Below are 25,068 nucleotides of genomic sequence, written 5' to 3'. Positions count from 1 at the left end.
CACTAGAATCTACTTTAACAGGATACTTAGAAAGTCATGCAATTAAGCTGAGTCAAAGAAAGTAACATATTTTGAAAAGGTAACCAGTAGGATTGAAAAAGGAACTAGTGGATATAGCTATTTGAATTTTAAGATGATGACATTTTAAAAGGTGCTACACAAGCGATAATGACAAGGCTATTACTCATGAAATTGGAAAATACATTAACGTGGATTGATTTATGGTTAATGGACAGGAAACATCAAAAATAAGCATGGGGTTTTCAGATTCTAACTATGAGAGTACCACAAAAGGATTAGTATTTAAACCTCAACTATTTACAATCTTTTTGCACGATGAGTAGACCGCCATGTAACATTTCCATATTTTCAAATAATACAAAGTCAGATGAAAAACTAAGTACAGAGGACAATGCAAAGAAACTGCAAAGGGACAGTAACAGATTGGATAAATGGAAAGTGAGCAGCAGATTATACATAATGTGGAGAAATGTTAATTTATCAATACCTGCTTAGGAAAGTAAATGCAAAAGTTGCTGGAAAAGCTCAGATCTGGTAGCATCTGTGAAGAAAAAAGGTTAACATTTCAGGTCCAGTGACCCTTCCCTCAGTCACTGGACCCAAAACTTTAACTGATATATCTTTTCTTCTTCACAGATGCTGCCAGACCTGCTGAGCTTTTCCAGCAACTTTGCTTTTGCTCCTCATTTACAGGATCTGCAGTTCATTTGGTTGTTACTTAGGAAAATAAACAGCTTTGGAGTACAGACATCAGGGGACACTGGCTCAGCGGCTAGTACTGTTGCCTCAGTGCAAGGGACCCAGGTTCAAATCCACCCCCAGGCGACTGTGTGGAGTTTGCATGTTTTCCCAGTGTCTGTGGGGGTTTCCCCCAGTTTCCCTGCCACAGTCCAAAGATGTACAGGTTACATGGATTAAATAGGTTTTTCCCCCATCATTGAATGTTAATTAAAATCAATGGTTTAGTGTTCAGAATGCATACAGGTTATCCAAAAAAATTGCATAATTGTTCAAAGTTTGAACTTGTTTAAAGTTGAATGGAATGTAAAGAACCCTAGGCTAACATCCTCATGCCACGGGTTTGAATCCCACCATTGTAGATCAGGAAATGTGAATTCCATAGAAATCTACAAGAGCTGACATAATGGCAACAACACAGCTGCTGTCCATTGTCATGAAAGCCCATCCAGTTCCCTGATGCTGTTTAGGCAAGGAATTCTCATTCTCAAAGAGTCTGGCTTATGTGTGGCTCCACACCTACAGCAAAGTGGTTGACTCTTAACTGTTTTCTGGGCAATTAGGGATGAGTAATCAATGTGGCTAGCCAGTGAAACCCATATCTTGAGAATGACTTTAAAAGTCAATCTGTATTCTTCCTGCAAGGTTGCTTTGGCCAATGAGCATTAAACTTTGACAGGTCTCTAGTACAGTTACCTTAAGTAGTTGGTTAGGAAAACAGCTGCATTGTTGCTTTTCTAAAAGAAGCTCAACCTCATTTCAACATGAACTGGTCAGGAGCCAGGGAGAAAAAAAAAATCAGCTTCACATTCAGGAAATGTCTGCTCAATGCACGATAATAGGGTGAAAATTGATTGGATTCAATATCAAATTCTATTCACAACATTCCACTGCCAACATTAAATGCAAAAGACACTTCTTCGTGCATTTCTTCCCCTCATGAACAACCTACTGGCTTACAGGAAGTGAGATCAAAAGGTTGATGATACTTCTACCACTCCCACCACCTCCATTTCCTCAACCATCCAGGAAGCATTTTGTCAGTTTGTACAGGTCTGGTTAGACCATAAGACACAGGAGCAGAAATTGGGCCATTCAGCCCAGCGAGCCTGTTCCACCATTCAAAATCATGGCTGATCAGTTCTTCAACCCCATTCTCCTGCTTTGTCCCCATAATCCCTGATCCCCTTGATAATCAAGAACCCATCTATCTAGCTCAGTCTTAAATGTAGTCAATGACCTGGCCTCTACAGCCTTCTGTGGCAGTAAATTCCATAGATTCACCACTCTCTGGCTGAAGTTTCTCCTTATCTCCAATCTGAAAAGGTCTTCCCTTTACTCTAAGGCTGTGCCCTCGGGTCCTAGTCTCTCTGACGAAAGGTGGTATCTTCCCAACATCAATTCTGTTCAGGCCATTCATTATTCTGCAAGCTTCAACTAGATCCTCCCCCCACCCCCCTGCATCCTTCTAAACAGTGAGAATAGTCCCTGAATCCTCAAATGCACCTCATATATGTTAAGCTTTCCATTCCTGGGACCATTCTCATGAACCTCCTCTGAACCTACTCCAGGGCCAGTACATCCTTCCTGAGTTTTGGGGCCCAAAACTGCACACTATACTCCAAATGTGGCCTAACCAGAAGCTTATAAAAAAAACAAACTTTAGTACATCCCTGTTTTTATATTCAAGTTCTCAAAATAAATGCCAACGTTGCATTTGCCTTCCTGACTACTGACTCAACCTGCAAGTTGACCTTGAGAATCCTGGACGAGAACTCCCAAGTCTCTTTGCACTTTAGACTTCTGAATTTTCTCCCCATTTAGAAAATGGGTTCTGCGCTTCTTAGAAAAGTGCATAACCTCACACTTTCCCACATTATACTCCATCTGCCACTCCTTTGACAACTCTCCTAACCTGTCCAAATCCTTATGAAGCCTTGCCACCTCCTAAATGTGTGTCTCCACACCTACCTTTGTATCATCTGTAAACTTAGCCAGATTGCCCATAGTTCCTTCAAGATTATTTATGTACAAGTGAAAAGTTATGGTTCCAGCACTGACACTTGCAGAACACCACTTGTCACTGGCTTCCATCTTCTATCCATGCTTGCACCTTGCCTCTAACACCATGGGCATTGATCTTACTCAGCAGCCTCCCATGTGGCACCTTATCAAAGCCCAGGCAGATAACATCCATTGGCTCTCCTTGGTCTACCTTCTAGCAGATGCATCAGACATGATCTCCCCTTGAATGGAACCATGCTGACTTTGCCCTATTTTATTATGCATTTCCAAATATTCAAAAACCTCAATCTTCACATAGGACTCCAAAAATCTTACCCAAGACTGAGGTTAGGCTAATCAGCCTGTTATTTTCCTTCTTTTGCCTTACTCCCTTTTTAAACAGGGATATCACGTTCATGATTTTCTAGTCCTCTGGGACCCTCCCCGACTCTAGTGATTCCTGAAATATCACCACTAACGCTTCCACTATCTCTTCAGCTATCTCCTTTAGAACTCTGGGCTGGGGTGTAGTCCATTTGGTCCAGGTGATTTGTCCACCTTCAGGCCAGTCAGTTTCACTAGTACCTTCTCCTTGGTGATGACCACCATACTCAGCTCTGCCCCCGACTCAAATTTTTGGGATTTTAATAGTGTTTTCCATTATGAAGACTGACGCAAAGTAATTATTCAGTTCCTCAGCCATTTCCTTGTTCCTCGTTATCTCTCCACCATCATTTTCCAGTGGTCCCATGTCCACTTTTGCCCTTTATGTACTTAAACTTAGTCTTCATTTATATTACTGGCTAGCTTACTCTCATTTATTCTCTTCCCTCCTTTTTTGTTGCTCTCTGTTGATCTTTAAGCTTCCCAGTCCTCTGGTTTCCCACTGCCCTTCACCACATTATATGCTTTCTCTTTTGCTTTTATGCTATCCTGACTTCCTTAGTCAGCCAAGGTTGCCTCATCCTCCCTGAATAATGCTTCTTTTTCCCACCACGGATGACTTTTTGCTCCGTGACCCGAATTACTCCCAGAAACTCCTGCTATTGCTGTTCCACTGTCTTTCCTGCTAGGCCCCTTATTCAGGCAATTCTGCCCAGTTCCTCCCTCGTACCTCTGTAGTCACCTTTATTCAGCTGTAATACTGTCATTTCTGATTCTCTCTTCTCCATCTTAAATTGCAGTGTAAATTCAATCATATTACAACCACTATCTCCTCAGGAAACTTAATGTAAAAAAGGAACCCTGATCAAGTCTGCCTCATTGCACAACTCTAAAATCCAGAATTGCCTGTTCCCTTGTGGACTCCACCATGAGCTGCTCCAAAAAGCCATCTCGTAGACATTCCATAAACTCCTTTTCTTGCAATCCATTACCAGCAATTTTTCCAGTCAACCCGCATACCAAAATGCTCCATGATCACTGTGGCTTTGTCATTCTGACGCACCTTTTCTATCTCCTGTTGTATCGTCTGCCCCAGCTCCTGATTACTGTTTGGAGGCCTGTACAAGCCCAACTGTGTTTTTTTTTAAAATAAAACACTTTTGCAATTCCTCAAATTCTACCCCTACAAGTTGTATACCATCTGACCCTACCTCATTTATTCTTACCGATTCAATTTCATTTCTCACTCATAAGGCAACCCCACACTCTGGGCCCACCTGTCCATCTTTTTGACGGAATGTTTATCCTTGGATATACAGTTCCCAATCCTGATCCCCATGCAGCCACATCTCCATGATGCCTACCTTGTCATATCTGCCAGTTTCAATCTGCACTACAAGCTCATTTACCTCATTACTTATACTGCATGCATTTAGATGCAACACCTTTAGTCCTGCATTAACCCTCCCTCTTCTCATTTGTTTGTTTCTCCACTGTTTGATTGCTAGCCTTTTCTAAACACACTGTCCTAGAGACATTAACAACGTCTCCTGCATTCTCCTTCCCGGCCATTTCCATTCATATTGTTCCATTTAGTTGAATGCACCACCACAGATGATAACTTGCTTTGTTTCGCACTGAGAAAAAGCACTTCACTATTCCCTTCCCCCACTTTCTAGTTCAAAATCCTGTTGACCAGCATATTTACCCTTTTTGCTAGAACATTGGTCCCAGCTCAATTCAAGCAGAGACCGTCCTAACAGTACAGATCCCTCCTGTTCCGATACCAATGCCAGTACCCCATGAAAAGGAACCCTTCTTTCCGGCACCACTTTTAGCCACGTGTTTACTTCGCTTATTCTCAAGTCCCTATGCCTACAGTTGTTGGACATTCTCTCACTATGCATCAGTCCCTGCAAAAGGAGTAACACAAGTCCAACATTCTTCTCAACTAAACTCTCCACTGATGTATGATCTGGCCACTAATGGGAGCCATTAATTCCCCAATCACCAATTCAATCGTTGTTTTTGCGATCTTGAGATAAAGTTGCAAAGAATTGACCTACAGACCAACTAGTAATTGCTTTTAAAAAAAAGAGCACCATCAGGCAATTTTGATACATCTGCCCCATGGTCAAGGTTAAAATCTTTAATATTACAGAATAAAATATTTTTTGCCATTTCATTCGCATTCAGTCTTCCATTTTGTCACGAGCAGTTTTGATCTTTTTCTATTCTCCCTCACTTCCCACTCAAAAATGATTATATTTAACTTTATCTAATTCTGAAGTTTCTAACCTAAAGGCCTGATTTATGAGTAATTCAACCCTATTGTATTTTTATTTACTACTGACCACAGCACAATTCAAAACAGAGTCTCCTATCTCAGTTACAACTTTCACTTTTCCCTATCAGCCATCTCTGGCTTCCTCACAAGAGCAATTTCATTAAATTTTAACAGGAGTGTGTTCTGGACTCAAACCATGAAGAACTGAAGTCACCACAACCTAGAAAATGATCAGCTAGAGACTTATGCAGCCGACAGAGACCTGTTTGTTCATTCATTTTGCTGATTTGATAGCGTCCGAAATGTTGTGGTTTCAACTGTAGCATGCACCTGTGCAATAGTCATTCTTAGTGATTTCAAACTCTTACTTTTTGATTCAACGATTTATATCTGTCTACAGATAGAGGTTCTAAATTAGCTTCAAAAACTTCATTTTAAAAAAATGAAATTAAAGTTCCAAATGTTGACAAGCAGGAAGAATTTTTTTTAAAAAAAACATTGAGCTGGTCAAAACAATAAACGAGCAAAGCCAAAAAGTGAGCTGGTAAGAAAAAGGTGCCACACATCCGGGACCCCTATATTGAAAGGGTTTCTATCAATCCTCATCAAAAGAGGAACCTTTTCTGCAATCCGTTTTAGATAAAGCAATGATGAAACATGCATAATCCACATGTGGCAGATTTTTGCTCAATATGTTTGATTAGTTTGGGTAATTTGCTTGCTGTATTCAAGAGGAGCTTTAAACCCTTCTCATTTTGTTTCATTACAGTGAATTTTGTTAAGAGATTGGAAACATTGACTTTGCCCCACAAGCAGAGAAAAATACGACCAGCACAGGACCTAATAGATGGTGTTTGGAGGATGCTACAGACAAAATGATGCACTGTGTGGACCCTAAAAAAAAAAAGGTTTTTTTAAAAAAAGTGGTACAGTCTTAGGATTAAAATCAGAACCCTTACAGGCAAACATGAGAATTTAACACCATAGCCTTCAGGTGTTAGAAATATTATTTTTAAAAAGTGCACATACTTGCAAGGAGTGGGAATTGGACCAGGAACTGAATTCCATTCAGGAGCCAAGGAGGAAAATCCCAAAAAGTCAGTACCAAACTCTCAGGAGTCAGTCAAGACCAGACCATGGCTTATCGGTGTGCAGGAAACAACTTAGCCTGCCATAGGAGCATGCATACACTTTCATAAGACACTAGGACTGCAATAGTAGAAAGAAAGTTGGGGGGGGGCGGGCGGGGGGGTGCAGAAACTGATCATTAAGTGCTATTCCTCTCAGGTTTCAAACTGAGGTCTATCCAATGCAGCCCTCTCAAATGCAAACAAGGTTAAAAACTTGAAGCCATCAAGCTATGAATTTGACATTTAATTAGACTGAACCAATTCCATAACAGCCATAACCAAATCTTAAAATAAAACACTGTAGCCTTGATGCTTAAAATAAATCACACCACATTTCCCCATACTCCTACTCCCAGCCAAATCAGTTCCCAATCTCGTTACTAACCCTCAGATTGGAAGTGCACAAACCTGAGCCTAACAGGTTTTTCATTACCCTATCAAACCATCATATGCTTCGCCAGACTGTATCAGAAGTATTCAAAGCCATCCTGGGGTTGGGTGGCTGTTGGTGGCATGCAAGTTCAACAAGGTCTTATTATCCTTTTTACAATCAATTACTTTCTACATCCTCTTCTGCAGTGTGTGGAGTTTTTGTGTTTCTTAGTTTAAAATGAGCATCACCCACTTATTGCATCCCAGACACTTTTGTCTGCCAATCACAAAAGTCCTAATTCCAAATTATTCCTGTTCCCCATCACAAAATGATCTTAGATTAATTCAGTCATCTCCTTTGGTGTCTCACCTCAGTCTAAACAAGACCACTGGCAACCCTGGATTCCAAGATAAGCTTCCAATACCACATACCATTTTCCATCAGCAAGCCCACCCATTCCCTTCTCAATGTCACCAGTTTCTAGCACCCTGCTACACAAAACCCGATCCATGCTTTTGTATCTGTGTCCCTGCTCCATCGCAAAGCTCCACTTGTGGGTCTTTGACCCCACTCCACCTACTGACTGTATAAATGCTAGTTGCGCACACCTCATTCTGCATCCATTGACAATACCGCTGCACATTTAGCACCAGTGAAGCATTTTACAAGACCAAATTGACTTCCACATACAGAATCCCCAACACAAATTTACCTGATCATTCACTTTATATTGCAGTTGCAAGATCTTGTTTTCCATTCCTTTGTTCAGTTTTTTGTAGTGCTCAACTGAGCACGCTTCAACCTTCAGCCTCTTCAGTTCGCGATATGCCATCATTCGTCGGAAACAACATTGCAAATGGATAACCGCATGCCGGATTCTTTGATATCTTAAAAAGCTCAGCCATCCTCGCACATACTTCTGTATGACAGTAGCCTTTTGCTCCAGGACCATCTAATTAGAAAAGTGTGTATATTTTTAGTAATGCTAATGAAATAACTTCCTTTCATATGCCCTTACCCTTTTCCACTCATTCACAGAAAGCTTACGCTGGTGTACCTTGGAAGAATATGATAAGGACTTCAAAAGTATGCACTTAATAAAGTTTAACAGCTGGAAATTGATGTTGAAAGACTTTCTATACCTCAAAAACCACAAAGTTGTGTAATGAAGGTGATTCATATTTAAAACTTCTTAATATATTTACATTTTAAGGAATTGTGGAAAAGTTGATTTATTTCAGGTTTTGTGGAAATACCTGGATTGGTTCAGGGGTAATTGAAAAAGGTCATTTATGGACTTGATTCTTATAAATGGGTTCCCTAGAAATCACATGGGTGGTGACGATGTTTGGTTCTCGTGGCAATGGGGCTCTGAACAGTGGTTGAATTGGAGGGGTTTTTCTCGTGGTCTTCAGTCAGGGTGGGGTGGGGCAGGCATCAAGCAGCCTGTGAGGAAGGGCTGTCCAGCTGATCTCAGTTTCTGAAAGCTGCAACTCCAGAGTTTAGGGTGAAACCTATTTGTTCTTCTGTAATATTGTATTTCCCAAGCAAACTGTGTCTGCAGGGAGTCAACACGTAGAATTAAGTTCTGACAGGAGAAGACAGGTCACAGAGCAAGAGAAAATCAGAACCTTCTACATCTTCACGAATACCCCATCAGCCAGAACATCTTTTGTTCAGAATGCCAACCTCTGCAGAGAAATCTATTTTTCTCCCCTGATTTTGTTGATGAGAGTGTGTTTTGTGGACATCTAGAGACTGAAACAATTTTATAAACACTTGTATATTTACCAAACCTTTATTTTGCTAAATTATGGTTTGATAAATCTAGGTAATAGATCTTTATTTCAAAACCTAATGTAGGAAAGTTATAAATAACTGGCCATCTCAGTAACTGGGGGAAAAAGAAAAAACTTAATTTCATGCTGTAAATCTATGGAGGAGAGATTGGAATTTGTGCACATCCTCCAGTCTCAGTCAAAATATTGAAGCAAGATAAACTTGCACCTACAAAAATACTGATCTCAAAATGCTTTACAGCCAGAGGTGTTTTGACAGGAGAATCACCATAACAATACAGGAAACAGTATACAGGGAGTCAATTTGTACACAGCAAGGTCTCAAAAAGCATTGATTGAGAGAAATATTGACTCGGATGCCAAGGGTCGATGGTAGGGGATTATTAAACACCTTGAAAAAAGCATGGTCAATCCTATCCTTCCAAAATCCCCTCGGCTCAAGTATGTATCTCATACTCAACGTACGAGCCATGGTCAAGGCCAGCAAAGGGTTTGGTGAACAGCTGAAGAACTGGGAGGAAAAAAGGGTCAATAGCTACTAGGCCCTTTTACATTGTGATGAAACATCTCAGGCTGGTGATTGACAGCTCCTAGGACAGTGCAATACTTGATTTGTTCTCAGGACTCTTGACCTTCTGGCCTCAGACGAATGTGATCAATTGAAAACTTCACAAAAATTCTTCACAGGATATCAGTAAATTTCTTAGTTAAGAACAAAAGCAAAGCAATGACAAACTGATGACAGCATACAATGCTCTACAAAGACTTGCCTTATGATACATTCGTCTTGTAATCATGCCTTTTGCATAAGCTTGAATAGTAATTACCGCTGTACGGATAAGTACATACAGCCTCCTCACAGCCAGCATTCGATACTGTCTCTGTATGACTATGGCAGCCTTTGTCAGTCTTAAATGACCAACTAGCCTGAAACAAAAAAAGGGAGGAGATTGTGTTTTTGAGCTTTTCATGCAGGCAAGTGCCAAGTCAACATGGACAGCTGAGCAATATCAATGAATTATAACAAATTAGCTTATGAAGGCCCAGTTTGAGGTTTAGTTCCATATGTGATTTTCACTAGATCTTAAATATATAGGAAACAGAATGGGAAGGGGCCATCGAATCCTCACTGACCCTCTGAACTGCATCCCTTCCATACCCAGATCCCACCCTTTCCCTGTAACCCACATTTACCATGGCCAATCCACCTAACTGGCATAATCCCAGACTGGAACCAAACCCAAGTCCCTGGGTCTGTGAGGCAGCTGTTCTAACCACTGAGCCACTATGCCGCTCCAGGAGGAATACTTCCTGAAAGACTGGCTGAAACTCTAACATTTCTTTTTAAAAAAAAGAGACAACACAAAATAAGAATTATTTCTAAAGTATCAAGAACATACATATATTCGACATTGACATTTATGCTGAGCATACAGATGAAGATTCTTTGCATGGAAAGTTACTGGTAAAATCATTTGGTGCCACTTTTTTCTGGCAGGTTGAATTAATCAGCAACAAACAAGTTTCTTCACTGCACAACACAGTTAATGGACTTTACTCAAGCTCTGAAGGAGGATCATTGGACCCAAAACGTTAACTCCTCTTTCTCTCCACTGATGCTGCCAGAGCTACTGAGTTTCTCCAACATTTTTGTTGCATGAACGCTTTACTTGACTTACTGTTTTGCTAGAAATCTGCGTGTGTATTTCTGGATGACAACAATGGCTTGGCATATCTGCTGATATTTTTTTCTTTGCATCCAACCTCTCATCATCTTCTGTATCATTATACAGGCAGCACGAAGTTTGCTTGTGCGGAGTTTTTCCAGATAGGCCACCTGCCCCGCAGAAAAGAAGATCTTGCTCTTTCCAAATTGATATTTGTTCTCATCCTGTGGATAACAAAATTTAAAAAGCAGTTATTGTTACTACCTTCCCAAAATAAAAAAGACTAAACATCAATTCATCCATCATTGATCTCATTATAATACTCACTAGTAAGTAAAAATTATAAGCATGAAAAAAAAAACACATTCTTAGTAGTATCCATTAAGGTAACATTAAACTTTAATTCTAAAAAAGGTGTCATGGTTGGGCTGAAGTTGCCAAACATTTACAACAAAAATAGACAAGTTTGGTTGGGGGTGAGGGGACATTTAAACCCAAATCAAAACAAATTTGAACCCTAAATGAAATCAATTACCACAGTAGAAAATAAAATAGAGTGTCAAGCACAGGTGGCAAATGGTTCACTTTTGGACTGAACACTAAGATTACAGTTACGATAGTGGATTTTACAAAACTCAGTTTTTATGTTTGATGAAGAATTTTGTCATACAGCACAGAAACAGACCCTTCGGTCCATCTTGTCCATGCTGACCAGATATGTTAAATTAACCTTGTCCCATGTGCCAGCAATTGGCCCATATCCATCTTATTCATACACACATCCAGATGCCTTTTAAAAATGTTGTAATTGTACCCACCTTTATCACTTCCTCTGGAAGTTCATTCCATACATGCACCACCCTTTGCATGAAAGTCTTGCCTCTTGGGTCCCTTAAAGCTTGCCCCTCTCACCTTAAACTTTTGCCCTCCAGTTTTGGTCTCCCCTAACAAAGTGATCTTTGATAGGCTGTTCACCCGATCCATGTCCCTCATGATTTTATAGATAGCTAACTTATTGAAACATATTAATATAGAAGCCATAACAGCCAATTCAACCACAGGAAGCTCTCACAAATGATCTGAAAGTGACAAGAAAAATAAGTGTCCAGGGAAACAGGGAGAGCACTCCCAAACCACTTCTTCAGAATACAGCAAATTAGAGACATCTGAAGTCTCGGTTTAATACTTAATCCAAAGACAGCAATTCTAACTGTACAGCATTCCCTTGGTACTGATATTCTTCAGACTTGTTTTTGTGCATCAAGTCATGGAGTTGTACTTGAACCCATCATCTTCAAATTCAGATGACAGTGCTACCACTGAGTCTCTCAGTTGCCGTGTTGTGGGTATGTGGTTTTTTTAAAAAGGAGCCTTCATCTTCAGTTTATTTTGACTTCTTCTGCCACCAACCTTCAAACTAAGGAATTAAAGCAGATTTCTCTGACAACTGATCAAAATGCAGAATTACTCCCATTTAAAAGGACACCATGTAAAATCCACTGCTACCTGCATAAGGAATGGTCTTTGAGATCTATCACTTTCTTGAATTTTTCTAAAGATTGAGTGAATGATCAATTGATCAAATATTATTCACAATGGTGAATAGGTCGAATACAATACATATGATTGATTTTATCCTAAGGCTAAAGTGTGTTTGGAAAAGCAACTTTTTTTTAAAAAACAGAAGTGGCAGCTACATAATAAAATTAGGTACAAATTTTGTTCACGTGCCAGAAAGAGATTGCACTTTGCATTGTTTGAAACAAACATTCACAACTAAATGTTTGGTCAAGACTGAAGTTTTGAACAAGGGCACTCTTTCTCCCGGCCCCCACATGGGCCTTTAAACTAGTCAAGAAACATGGCATGACGTTATGACTTTTTAAACCTTGATTAGGTTTTCCAAAATGTTTTTACACATCTGCTTCTCATCTGCAGAAATGTTATTTTCTGTCATCAAAACTCTGTAGCGGCTAAAGAAATCAACATAGGTCCACCTAAAAACAAACAAAAATCCAACATTAGTAAATCTCAACATAACAGTTTACATAATTCTACAATAGAATGATAACATGATGCAGAAACAGGTCATTTAACTCTAAGAAAAAAAGATTCAATTGAACCAAGGTCTCCACAACCCATATGAATCACATTGTGATGCCAAACTTACTTCATTTGTGAGGAGGAGTGAATTCTGATAGTCATGCACAGGTTTCATAATACTGAAAGGAAATCTCTACAACCCACTTCATTTTGGAATAGTAAAATCTGTACTGAATTTTCAGCCTTTTGCCAAATATCTCTCTCCTCTGATAAAATAAAGATTGACTAATCGATTTATCAATCAAACTTTATTCACAATCAGGAATAGCTGGAATACACCAAATATGACTGATCCTATCCTAAGGTTAGGGGTGTTTAGAAAAGCAACTTCTAAAAGTTGAAGCTACATAATAAAAACTCCTGTTATAATTAGAACAAGGTGCATTAGTTGCGTTGCAGACAGAATAAAAGGCATGTCCTCCAATATCATCACAGGAAGGGTTGGCTTTGATTTGAACATGAATATTGTTTGATGCATTCCAGTTAGTTGCTACATTTGCAGGAGCATGCCACTTTGCAAAAAAAAAATTGGCAACTACCTCTACATAGTGTCCTACAGAAGTAGGAGTTTAGGAACTTAGTTTCTTTCACTCGATTGATCAAAGAAAATTAGAATTCTAAACTTTTTGTACTGCTTTAAGATGGAAGAGCATAAAACACAAGATAGATGGACTCTTGCTACCAACAAGCATTTAATGGAAACTGTGTAAAGCACTGCTGCAGGCATTGCCCATGTTAACATGTGTAATTTTAAGCAGAGTTTTGTAAATTTTACAAAGTGACTCCAGGCACAACAGTTTATCAAGTCAAATTTGCAAAAAAAAAGACAGCACATTAGATCATTTCAATGTTTAATACTGTAAGTTTTAAAAATAAAAACTTGAAAAAATTTGAGAAAGATGGGGCACATTTCAGCAGAAGCATCAAACACACTGACTCTGAAGCTTTGTTTACAAAGTCAAAATAAAAACACTCCATCACAGCAATGTGGCATATCTAAAAACTTGAATGAAGTTATCCTAAAAATTGCTATAAAGACAAGCTGACTCTGCAGGTTTCAAATGTAATGGTTTCAGCTATTTCTGCTGCCTTCTGTCACCAACGATGTAATGTTACACAAGTTTGAAACTTGCCCTTTAGTCCAGCATCAGGCTGAACTCATCATTGGACCTACAGGATTTAAATTCACCAAAAGCATATTCCAGTTTAACACTCAAAGCTGTTACAAATTCTGGTAAATGCACCTGTGGTGAATATAATTGCAAGGGACTAAACCACAATTCGTATACAAACCTAAGAAATTCCTGAAAAGCATGTTTGCAAGCAAGTCATGTTTTTAATCTTGGCTTTCCTTTTGAGTTATCAAATCAAAGTTGCTGGCTTTCAGAATGGCCACAGTTAATTTATGAAAAATAAAGATAGTGCATTCCTTACTCAAAGGATGAGACATCAGCTTTCAACTATCAGATATTAATACCTGGGACCTTTCATGGACTATAATGAATAACTTTTTTGAAGAACTTAAGATGGTCAACAGACCAGGTTAAGCCAAGTTCACAAAACCAAAAGCAAGATTAATAACTGAGCTAAAATCATTTTAAAATAAAAAACCTCAGCCAAGCTTAAAGAAACCCTTGTCTCCCAAGTTCAATTTAGGCTTATCTTGGAATTTCCACATATGAAGTATACTGCAGATTGCAACAATGCTTTCAGTTGTGTTCAGATCCTTAGTGTATAACGTGAAGAGTTGTGATCCCCTGCAGAGCTCCACTAGTCACTGACTGCCACCCTGAAACGCCTTTTACCCCAAGCCTCTGTCCATGCCAGTGCTTGCACCCAACATGGGAGACAAGGGTTCCTGTGTCACCTTGTCAGAAGGCCTTCTGGAAATCAAAACAGATGGTGTCCACTAGCTCATCATCCCCTCAAAGAATTTTAACAAACTTGTCAGACATAACCTCCTCTTGAAGCCATGCTGACTCCAACCTATTTTACCATGTTTTTAAAAAAATTAAAACAAGTTATCCTCTACTGATTTTTAAAGGCTTCCCATTAATCTTCACAACATTGTATGTTTTTGAGATAGAGATAATGGGAACTGCAGATGCTGGAGAATCCAAGATAATAAAATGTGAGGCTGGATGAACACAGCAGGCCAAGCAGCATCTCAGGAGCACAAAAGCTTTTGTGCTCCCGAGATGCTGCTTGGCCTGCTGTGTTCATCCAGCCTCACGTTGTATGTTTTTGTTTGCTTTTATGCTGTCCTGACTTCCCTCCTCAGCTATGGGTTGCTCCATCCTCCCCTTATGTTGCTTCTTCCTTGGATCCATTTTTGCTGAGCCTCCCAAATCATTTCCAGAAACTCCCACTATTGCTACTCTACCATCTTCCATGATTAGGCTAACTTTCCAATCAACTCTGGTCAGCTTCTCCCTCATAGCTTCGTAGTTACTTTATTCAATTGTACTGCTGTTACATCTGATGATTCAAATCTGCTCCCTTCCACAGTGCAGGGTGAATTCGGTCACATTATGGTCATCACTCCCTAGGGATTCCTTCACCTTAAAGGTCCCAAGATCAAGTTGGCTTCATTAGGTCACTAAAATCAAAAATGCCTGCTCCGAGGGCTCTAACACAAGCTGCTCCAAAATAAAACCAAAAACCCCAAATAGACATTGCACCAGTTCTTTCTTGAGATCTTCTACCAATCTAATTTTCCCAGTCCACCTACATACTCAAGTTCCCCATGATTATTGCAATAGTGTCTTTCTTACATTGCTGTTCCATCTCCCAATTTATTTTCTGCCCCACATACTGTCAGGTGGTCTATACATAACTCATCAGGGAGTTTCTCCCTTCGCAGTTTCTCAAGTCTATCCACACAGGTTCTACACTATCTGACGCTATATTGCTTCTTTCTATTAATTTAATTTTTTACAAGCAAGACAATGGCTGCCCGGCTGCCCATCCTTCCAATTGGATTGGTATCCTGATATTTAGTTTCTAGCCCTGAACCCCCTACTACCTCAGAAATCCCACAATATCATCTGACAATTTCAGTATTACAAGCTCATTTACTTGGTTTCACATACTCCATCCAAATAGAACACGCTCAGGCCCTGCATTAACTGTCCCATTCTCAGTCGTCCACTTATCTGCTATGCCTAAAGTTGATCTCTGACCCTTTTCATACTCTGTTCGATTACTTGTTCTGGGAAGTTTAACCTCCAGTGAGCCTTCCTCTAACTCTTTCCATCATTTTCCATGCAAGAGAACCCAGTGTTCCCCCTTAATCAGATAGGGAGGATTACAAAATTAACAGCATAAAAAGATCAAGTAGGAATTGTTGATTCAATGGGGCTGTTCAAAATCAAGTCAGGGACAACAAACAAAAAAGTTGAATTAAGATTTTTTTTTCTTAAAATTACATTTTAAATCAACAGCTCTACTGAGGGAAGGAGAGTTCGTATTTTTAATTATTCAGTTTCTACGCAGGCGGTTGACTGGCATAAACATTAATCACCTAATGAAAAAAGAATACTAAAACTGAAGTGTCAAGTTTAATTTGCATTTACTACACAAGCACAGCAATTTCAAATGCAACATGGTGCAATATATCTTGGACAGATCTTTTAGGTCTGTGCTTAACCATGTACCTGAACTCAGCTGGACAGCTGCAAGTTCTGTAGCATAACTTCTACAGCAAATTTATGGCTCAAATGAAGAATAACTACTGTTGACCACTATCAAATTTAATATAGCAGCTACATTATGTGCATTTATTTAATAAGTGCCTGATCATTATAGTCCATCCTTGAGGAGCAGTAAACTCATGAAAGTGATATTTTCAGTTACTTCTGGTTCTAAAGGGTTTAAGCCCTCAGCACACCAAATAGATGTCTAGGAAAATGAAAGCAGTTCCCAGGGTATACATCACGTGCTAAAATACATTTACAGACAAAACAAAATTGACTCAGTCCTCCTCGCTCATGAGGCACATTCAATGCTATTCATACTTACCTAGATGGATACCCAGCAGCACCGAGACGGATTGTTTCAAGAACACCACAGGCTCTTAACTGTTCTACCATTCTGTTTGGGTTAAACCTGCAGAAATGCCAAACTTTGAGATTAATAGCCTTTGACTATGTCTTAAGTAAAGCTCAAATACTCATTCCAGAGTGAAACAATATAGTACACTTCTATGTCTAGCATTTATAGTTGGTCATTTATCAGCTTCTTTCAAAGCTCAGATTTCCACCTTCCTCTATTCAACATTGAAACTGGGATAGTACTCACATCAGAATTAAAAACAGGAGGCAGCCATTCAGCTCGTCATCTCTCTGGAGCTATCCAGTTACTCCCACTACCCCTATAGTTTTCCCCCCATTTTAGGTATTTATCCAGCTCAGTATTGAACATTACTACTGAAATGTTCCTTTCTGCAATGCACGTCAGATCACAACAATTCAAGTTTCTGACACCCTAATCCTGAGGAAATGATGTTTGAATAAATTAAAGGCACAGGACGCTCAACTGATTAAGGAACAACAGGGAAGTGGTTCAGACCAACAGCTTTACAAGATAGTAAATACCACCTCAATAAAATTGATCACTAATTCCCAGGTCCTTATCCTCATTAACCCACCAAATTAAATGAAATTTATACAGGTGTACAAATCCAGTTTTAAAGACAGCACTCAATTAGAACAAATTTTTGTACTGAGAACAGCAGTACTCTTGAACTAAAAAGCTTGCACTGGAGTCTCCCAAGAAAACTGCATTAGATACACATACAATAATGATTATGCTGCAACAGATGTTGCAGCCATCCTTTAAGATAGGTTTTAAAAAGTCCTGCAGCAAGTACAAAACATGAGCAGCAACAGAAACATTTTCCAAGGTGTCACTACAATTTTGCATTTACATGATGCAATTAATATAAAAACAAAAGCATTTCACAAACGCAAAGAGGGAGTAAAACATGCAACAAGTCAAACAGATTACCAACCAACTAGGTACAGTCAAAATAAATATTGAGGTATGGAGAATGGATCAAAATAACAATGTAAAGAAGCAAAAAAGGATTGAGGAGATCTAATGGGAACATTCAGTAATGGAAAGTTTTAGCAAAATTGAAATCAAGTATTGCCATTCGTTGAATCAATAATGTGCCAGCATGGATAAATTTTCACTTTATTCAGAGTTAGAATCAGGCCTATGTAGAATTTTCTCATGACCAATCTTAGTCCTCAAGATGCAACTCAACGGAAGCAGAATCCATGCTAATTATTTCAGAACATCAGAAAAAAGGTAGATCCAAATAAAATATTGGAGAAGAGTAGGAATGGGACTAAAATAGATTGTTACTCATTTTCCCCTCAAACTCTGCACTTCTTCATGCTGCCATGGCATCTTACATTAGGAAGAATTTGCACTTTTACCAGGCTTTTTAGCAGAATTCTATGTTTTACATATTTTGCCCATTTTACCTGTCTAATGAGCAAAGTACTTAGCATTGTCTTAGGAGGCACAAAAATACTGACATTAAAAACAGCAGTTATAGTAGGAACTGCAGATGCTGGAGAATCTGAGATAACAAGGTATAGAGCTGGATGAACACAGTAGGCCAAGCAGCATCTTAGGAGCAAGGAGGTCTCGGCCCAAGACATCAGCCTTCCTGCTCAGCCTGTTATGTTCATCCAGCTCTACACCTTATCTTAAAAAGAGCAGGATTTACTCACGAGAATGGTTCCTTTGTATCATTTGGCTTTAGGCAGCGGACATAGTGAGGCGACGTTGAATTCAAAGTTTCCATTAGGAGATGGAGCGATGCTCGAAACTACAGAAGACAATGTTATCACATGTTTATCAGTAACTCACAAAGCACTTGAAATGCTGAAGAATAGTCTAAAGTTGTCTTGTTGGAGTTAATTGAGAATGATGCTAGAACATCTACATACAAAGAGTGTAAGCACATTGATAGTTCTATGCTATTTCTGGGACAACCGAACAAAACAGTTGTAACATTTCCCCAAGGAGCAGAGTTGGAGGAGGATGATGATGATGTTGTGGATGGGAAGCTAGAAAGTCAGAACCAGAGATGTTTCTGAAACTTGTTCTCAACCATACAATCCCTACAGTGTGGAAACAGGCCCTTCGGCCCAACAAGTCCACACCAACCCTCAGGTCATCACACCAGACCCCTTTAACCGTCCTATTCTAGGCATCCCTGAACACTATGGGCAATTTAGCATGGCCAATCCACCTAGGCTGCACATCTTGGGACTGAGAGGAAGCCACTGCACCTGGAAGAAACCCACACAGACATGGGGAGAACGTACAAACTCCACACAGACAGTCGCCCAAGAGTAGAATTGAACCCAGGTACCTGGCGCTGTGAGGCAGCAGTGCTAACCACTGAGCCACCGTACCACCCATAATTTGCCTTAGGCTGGTGGTAGAGCAAGCTTTCTACAAGCCTTACTTTGGGTTATTCACAGGACCTGACATTTACCTCCATCTGCCCCATGTTGTTAAAGAACCCTCCGATTTCTCCATAAGTGGCATTATCAAGTTCATCCCTCTTGAGTGAGAATTTCCCTATTCACCTCACACTTCAATTTAAAATCTCCTTTTGGCATTCAGTTTTACTGAAACACCGAATATAAAAACTATTAGGTTTAGATTAAAAAGCCATTAGGAACAGAGACCCAGTACTCACCACCTATTCTACCCCACTGTAGATCGTTTATATAACAAAGTCAGACCCAGACCAGACTATTGACACCCAATTCAACCAGAGTTGTGAAGACCCATCACATAATTTGTACCATTTTTCCAGTAGTCACTGTTAAGTTAAATTCCCTGACCAATAAAATCAATCCATTTTGTTCTCCACTCTGACTGAATTAGCCCTTTCACGTACTTTATTACACCATGAAGATTCATTAGCCATTATTATTTGGCTCTCTGGTTTCTAAAGTAGACAGAACAGGCACAGCTTTAAATGACAGTAGGAATGCCGATGCTGGAGAATCTGAGATAACAAGGTGTAGAGAATTCTGAAGGGTCCAGACCTGAAGTGTCAGCTTTCCTGCTCCTCTGATGCTGCGTGGCCTGCTGTGTTCATCAAGCTCTACACCTTGTTACACAGTTTTAAGCTTGGTTTACATTTCTACACGGTGGGTTAAGAACAGGATACTGTATATGAGATTAATTTAGCCAAAGCTTGTTCATGTTGGGAATTTCCCTGAACTCCAGCACATGCTCTCATGCAACATGATGCATTAAACATGCATCCTACCTCCTTCCATCCTTCACTGTTCTACTGCTGACAAGCAAAGTGCTTACTGCTGTCAGGGTCTTCTGGAATTCTCACTAGTGGAGAAAACTGTTAAGTTCTATTATGCATTTTTGCAGACTCTGCAAACAAGAAATGGCCCTTCAAAGGATTGTAATGTGTGCAAAATTAGAGTGGAAATAACCACAGCAAAGTTGGCAACTCTACTTTCTTGATAGGGACCTGGAGACACCGTTTAACAGGGTGGAGGAGAACAGGGCCATCCACTTTCCTCTGAACCATAAGATCACAGCAGACTGTGCCAGCTTCATCTGAAGTTACCACTCAGGGCAACACTGGTTTCACGGCCCAGGAGGAACACCTGCAGGACTGACTATGAACCATTCCCTGGACTGGAATGATAGAGCTTGATTCTGAACACCAATGGCTGACTGACCTCATGTCCACGTACACAGATCCTTGAAAGTTGCCACCCAGGTTGACAGGGCTGTTAAGGTGGTATAGTGTTTTAGCTTTTAGTAATAGAGGGACCGAGTTCTGGAACCAGAGGTTATGGTGAAGCTGTACAAAACTCTGGTGCGGCCGCAATTGCAGTATTGTGTACAGTTCTGGTCACTGCATTACCAGAAGGACGTGGAAGCTTTGGAAAAAGGGGGCAGGGGAGATTTACTAGGATGTTGCCTGGTATGGAGGGAAGGTCTTACGAGGAAAGGCTGAGGGACTGGAGGCTGTTTTCATTAGAGAGAAGGTGGTTTAGGAGGTGACTTAATTGAAACATATAAAATAATCAGAGGGTTAGATAGGGAGAGCCTTTTTCCTAGGATGGCGACAGCGAGCACGAGGGGGCATAGCTTGAAATTGAGGGGTGAAAGATATAGGAAAGATGTCAGAGGTAGTTTCTTTACTCGGAGAATAGTAAGGGAATGAAGCGCTTTGCCTGCAACGGTAGTAGATTTGCCAACTTTAGGTACATTTAAGTCGTGATTGGGCAAGCATATAGACGTACATGGAATAGTGTAGGTTAGATGGGCTTGAGATCGGTATGACAGGTCGGCACAACATCGAGGGCCGAAGGGCCTGTACTGTGCTGTAATGTTCTATGTTCAAACGAGCAGATAGCTCAACTTATTGCAGTGGATCATCCTGACAACAGTTCTCCCCCCCCCCCCCCGCCAAAATCCCCTGGCCTTAAATTTGACAAAGGGTAACTCCTGTTAGACACAGAGCCATTTGGTTGAAACAGTTCAGCACAAGCTAATATCACATGGTACAGGGTGTGACAATGGCACAATGTTGATACGTAGCCAGTAAGCGTGACAGGCTGACTGGCTTTGTCTACACCAAAGGAAAGGCAAAACCAAAGTACTGCCATTTCTTTCAGAAGTTGCAATGCACAAAGTCAAGGGAAAGCAAAGCAAAGCAGAGAGTTGCTTTAAGAACCTAGGCAGATGCAATGGGGGAAGATTACTAAGAAAGCAAGCCAAGAGCCCCATGAAGTATCCTGTGCCAATGCACAAGCTGGATGCCTGGCATCCAGATCGGCCTGGCAGTGGCAATGCAATGAAAAAGTATCAGTGAACTCTAAAGGGCAAAGCTGAAGTACTGCACTATACCTGTGACTCAAAGATGGAGTTAGGCTGGCCATTTGCCATCCCAACACATAAGTGGAGGGTGCAGGTGGTTACTGCTCATGGAGAGTGCCTTGATGCTGAGAAATGGTGGCCCAGTTAGAAAGCTACAGCTGTCAGATCACCACTCATGCTGGGAATTGGCATCAAGGTTTTCTCCAATGCCTGGAGAAACAGCACGCCTGCATAGAAGGGAGGCAAGATTTGCTAATAAGCCAGCGTTAATGCTCTCGACTTGGACCTTTGCCATTCCAATGTGATTTGGCCAGCCTGCCAAACTTGGGGCAAAACGAAAAAGCAGCCACTTTTTTGACCTCTTCAAAAATCTTTTTCTACTCTGTATTTCCTCAGCTGTCAACATTGCCCTTGTCATTTAGAAGATGAGAAATTCCACTCAGCTTTAGTTTTGCTTCGGAGTCTGAGGGGTGTCGGTTGTCTGGAAGTTTGTTTACATGATGGAATTAGACTTTTAAAACAAGAAAGATAAATAGTTCAGTGCCTTAGAAAGAAATGCATTGGGGATAATAGACAAGGCATTTTGAGACTTAGGGAGACACAGATCTATCTAGTCTGCATATGGGCTGACCGTCCTTCAGAGACAGAGTGCAGTCTCCAAAATGGTCAGGGCAGGGAAATTGTGTCTTGAATGGCTTCAGCAGGAGTAAAAGCTCAGAAAAAATGGCTGTGGAAGAGGAAGCTGAAATGTTAAGTAGTGAGCGAGCTTTGATAGCAGTGTCAGGATTAGTCAATTAAATACCACACAAACACAGAAGTTTTCCAGGAGCAAAATCAAATTGTCGCTGCATCCACTGAACCAGAAAAGGAAGTTAAAATTAGAAACAGGATGATCCTTTGCCCAGGCTGGAATATTTGTAAAATTGAAGTGCAACAGGGTCAAATCCTCATCTGAAATTATAATAAGATTCTTTCAAATAACTTTCCTGTAACAGTTTGCATCTTGTTAATTGTGTTTTTTTTTAAAAAAAAGTGCACAAAATCAACTGCCTCGTGACTGATCACTACAAATAACTAAAATTACAAAAATAAAACTCCAGCAGACTTGCCTAGTAATACACAGAACATAGAAAAGTACAGCACAGTACAGGCCCTTCAGCCCACGGTGTTGTGCTGTGGAATAATCAATCTAAAAAAATAACCTAACCTACATTCCCCTCAATTCACTGCTGTCCATGTGCATGTCCAGCAGTCGCTTAAATGTCACTAATGACTCTGCTTCCACGACTAAAATACCATCAGCTGAAATAGTCATCACCATCCTCCTCCCCACAACTGGCCTGGAGGACATTTCTTTTTCAGAATTGATTAGGAAGAGGAGATTTGAGCAATGAGATAAGATTTGCACACAAGGCTATTACAACATTTGGGTTTCTATGTCTCTCGTTATATAGAGTCATGCTCAAATTACAGAAGTAGATCTTGTACAATCAGTCAATCACACAACATCCAAAACTTTTGTTGTAAATCCTTAGTAAAATACTAATTTTCACAGTTCTAAGTTCAACCCATTACTGAAAACCATCATTAAAATGTTAATATCCAGCATTTCTAATTGAGGAAAAATATAGCTTCAACCAGCCAGAGAGAAACTTTGCTGTCAGTACTTCTGCTCTTGAAGCACGCAAATATTTAATAAGCTTACTTCATAACCTGTTGTTATAGAGCCAGCACTGAAAATCTAAGCAGGTTTTAGAAAATGAAGTTTGTTACCTGGTATCCCACTGTTTTTTTGTGCTCACTCGTCACTGGCAAGGTCTTTCTTAAAGATTTCAAAGTTATGTTGGAGATCTGACCTCTTGTAGAAGCATCATTAGGGAACAGCTCACGAATCAGCTCAGACTTTTGGAAATAACACAAGTAACAACATTAAGAAACCTCAGTTTTGGGTCAGATTTCTAACTATTTTCTTATTATTTGCTTACAGCACAGACTCCATCTTGGGTAACAGTGGCCAAAAACTACTCGATTAACATTTAAAAACAGTTTGGTGAACTCATTATGAGGATGAAGCTCTCTCAATCCCACAGCTACATTGAGAAAAACCCCAGACGACATTTCCACAGACATTGAATTTCTACATAATTTCTTGTAGACTCAAATGGAGATCACTGTATGCCTTTAGTAGCTTATCCAATGCTCCTATGGTCCTCAAACATCAATATAATTAATTATGTACTTCACATCTTCAAACCTCCAGCACCATATTACAATTTGATTTAAATACTCCAATAAGTCTATTCCTGCAATGACTAGCCCTATGCTTAGAACAAAACATCTACATTGTTCTTCTTTGCAACATATCCATAAATCAGGCCAGCACAGAAAACAAACGTCAGCGTTCCTGCTCCTCTGATGCTGCTGGGCCTGCTGTGGTCATATTGATAGCTCTACACCTTGTCAGCTCTGCTACTCTTGCTCTGACTTATCCATAACATGCAGCTGGTCAGAACAGTCTTCAGTAAGCTTAACCACCAACTCTGAACCCATTCACTAGCACTTGAGCACAAATCCATACCCTGCAACAAGGGTCAATTCAAACAGAACCCAATGACAAAAAGGTTCTTACTGACTCCAAAAGTAAACCTCAAACTTGAAATCAATGGCAGGATTTCTGTTTCTACTTCTAACATTCCATCTGTAGCACAAATATTTCAATGTTAGAATCATCTCAATTTCAGACATTGCCATACTCCAAATTCTACACAAAGTTCAGATCAACTAAAACCATCCTCATTTCATGTAATTATTCTCACATATTGCTCATTGCACTCTGAAAATCCAATGACTTTGCCACATCATTTGTAAATTTCAGAGACCCACATCCCAGCACTCTTAGTTCTCAGCTTCAAACATCAGCAGAAATTTCAGTCATTAAAATTTCCAAAACCATTCCTTTTAGTGCCCTATTCTCAAAAGCCTTAAAACTTTGAAATGTTTCATTTTAGTCATCACACACTACCACCATCTACAATCAAACAACTTCTCCTTTCAAACCAGCCATGGAATGTTTTAAACCTTTAAAAGAAATCTATTGCTCCCATTTGTGTCATGGGCTATACTTTTATTTCAAGGGTGCTCCTCTTTGAAAGTAGAATATATTGGCAACCTATTGTTTATTTCTCACCCATACTAAAAAGCATCAATAGTGAACCAATATGTAATACTGGAGTCCGTTTAGATAGGAGGCATTTTTTTTAAAGTCCAAGTTATTAATTCCTTGATTAAACCATGTGCCAAAAATCTTGAACACCAGGTTCTCTGCTGTTTTCAACTGACTTCAAAATAGTGTAGTTAGGACCAACTCCAATCTTGGACCCCAATTGCACAATCTAACTGCTGTGTTAGTGCATGGTTATCATGTCCAAGTTAAAATTGACTTTATTTCTTATGTGATTTGGTGTCAAAGTGTGGCGTAATGTATAAATGGCAGAGCTCCCAATTGGTTTATAGTGAGCTGCGTGAAAGTAGGTACCACATTAAATATACAACCAAGATAAGCTGTAGAGACACTAAACTGTCTAAGATGTTTACTGTCAAATGAGCTGCAGACTTTATAAAAAAGTTAGCTTTCACAATTGGCAGAGTTTTGTAATTCATGAAGGCCTCACAGCCC

At 39.9% G+C, this 25,068-nt stretch overlaps 1 protein-coding gene across 1 annotated transcript in view; it reads right to left on the bottom strand.

Moving 5' to 3' along the window:
• LOC125465649 (unconventional myosin-Vb-like) overlaps positions 1-25,068 on the bottom strand; it is a 139,038-nt gene that overhangs the window by 70,807 nt on the left and 43,163 nt on the right. Inside the window, exons 15-21 of the mRNA XM_059638583.1 lie at positions 23,166-23,294; positions 18,251-18,348; positions 16,527-16,613; positions 12,292-12,400; positions 10,416-10,627; positions 9,507-9,663; positions 7,650-7,889 (exon numbers count right to left, since the gene is read on the bottom strand). Coding sequence (XP_059494566.1) covers positions 7,650-7,889; positions 9,507-9,663; positions 10,416-10,627; positions 12,292-12,400; positions 16,527-16,613; positions 18,251-18,348; positions 23,166-23,294 — 1,032 coding nt within the window. The remainder of the gene's footprint in view (positions 1-7,649; positions 7,890-9,506; positions 9,664-10,415; positions 10,628-12,291; positions 12,401-16,526; positions 16,614-18,250; positions 18,349-23,165; positions 23,295-25,068) is intronic.

Source organism: Stegostoma tigrinum, chromosome 30, assembly GCF_030684315.1.
Source record: "Stegostoma tigrinum isolate sSteTig4 chromosome 30, sSteTig4.hap1, whole genome shotgun sequence".
NCBI lineage: Eukaryota > Metazoa > Chordata > Chondrichthyes > Orectolobiformes > Stegostomatidae > Stegostoma > Stegostoma tigrinum.
This window is presented reverse-complemented; position numbering and strand designations above follow the sequence as displayed.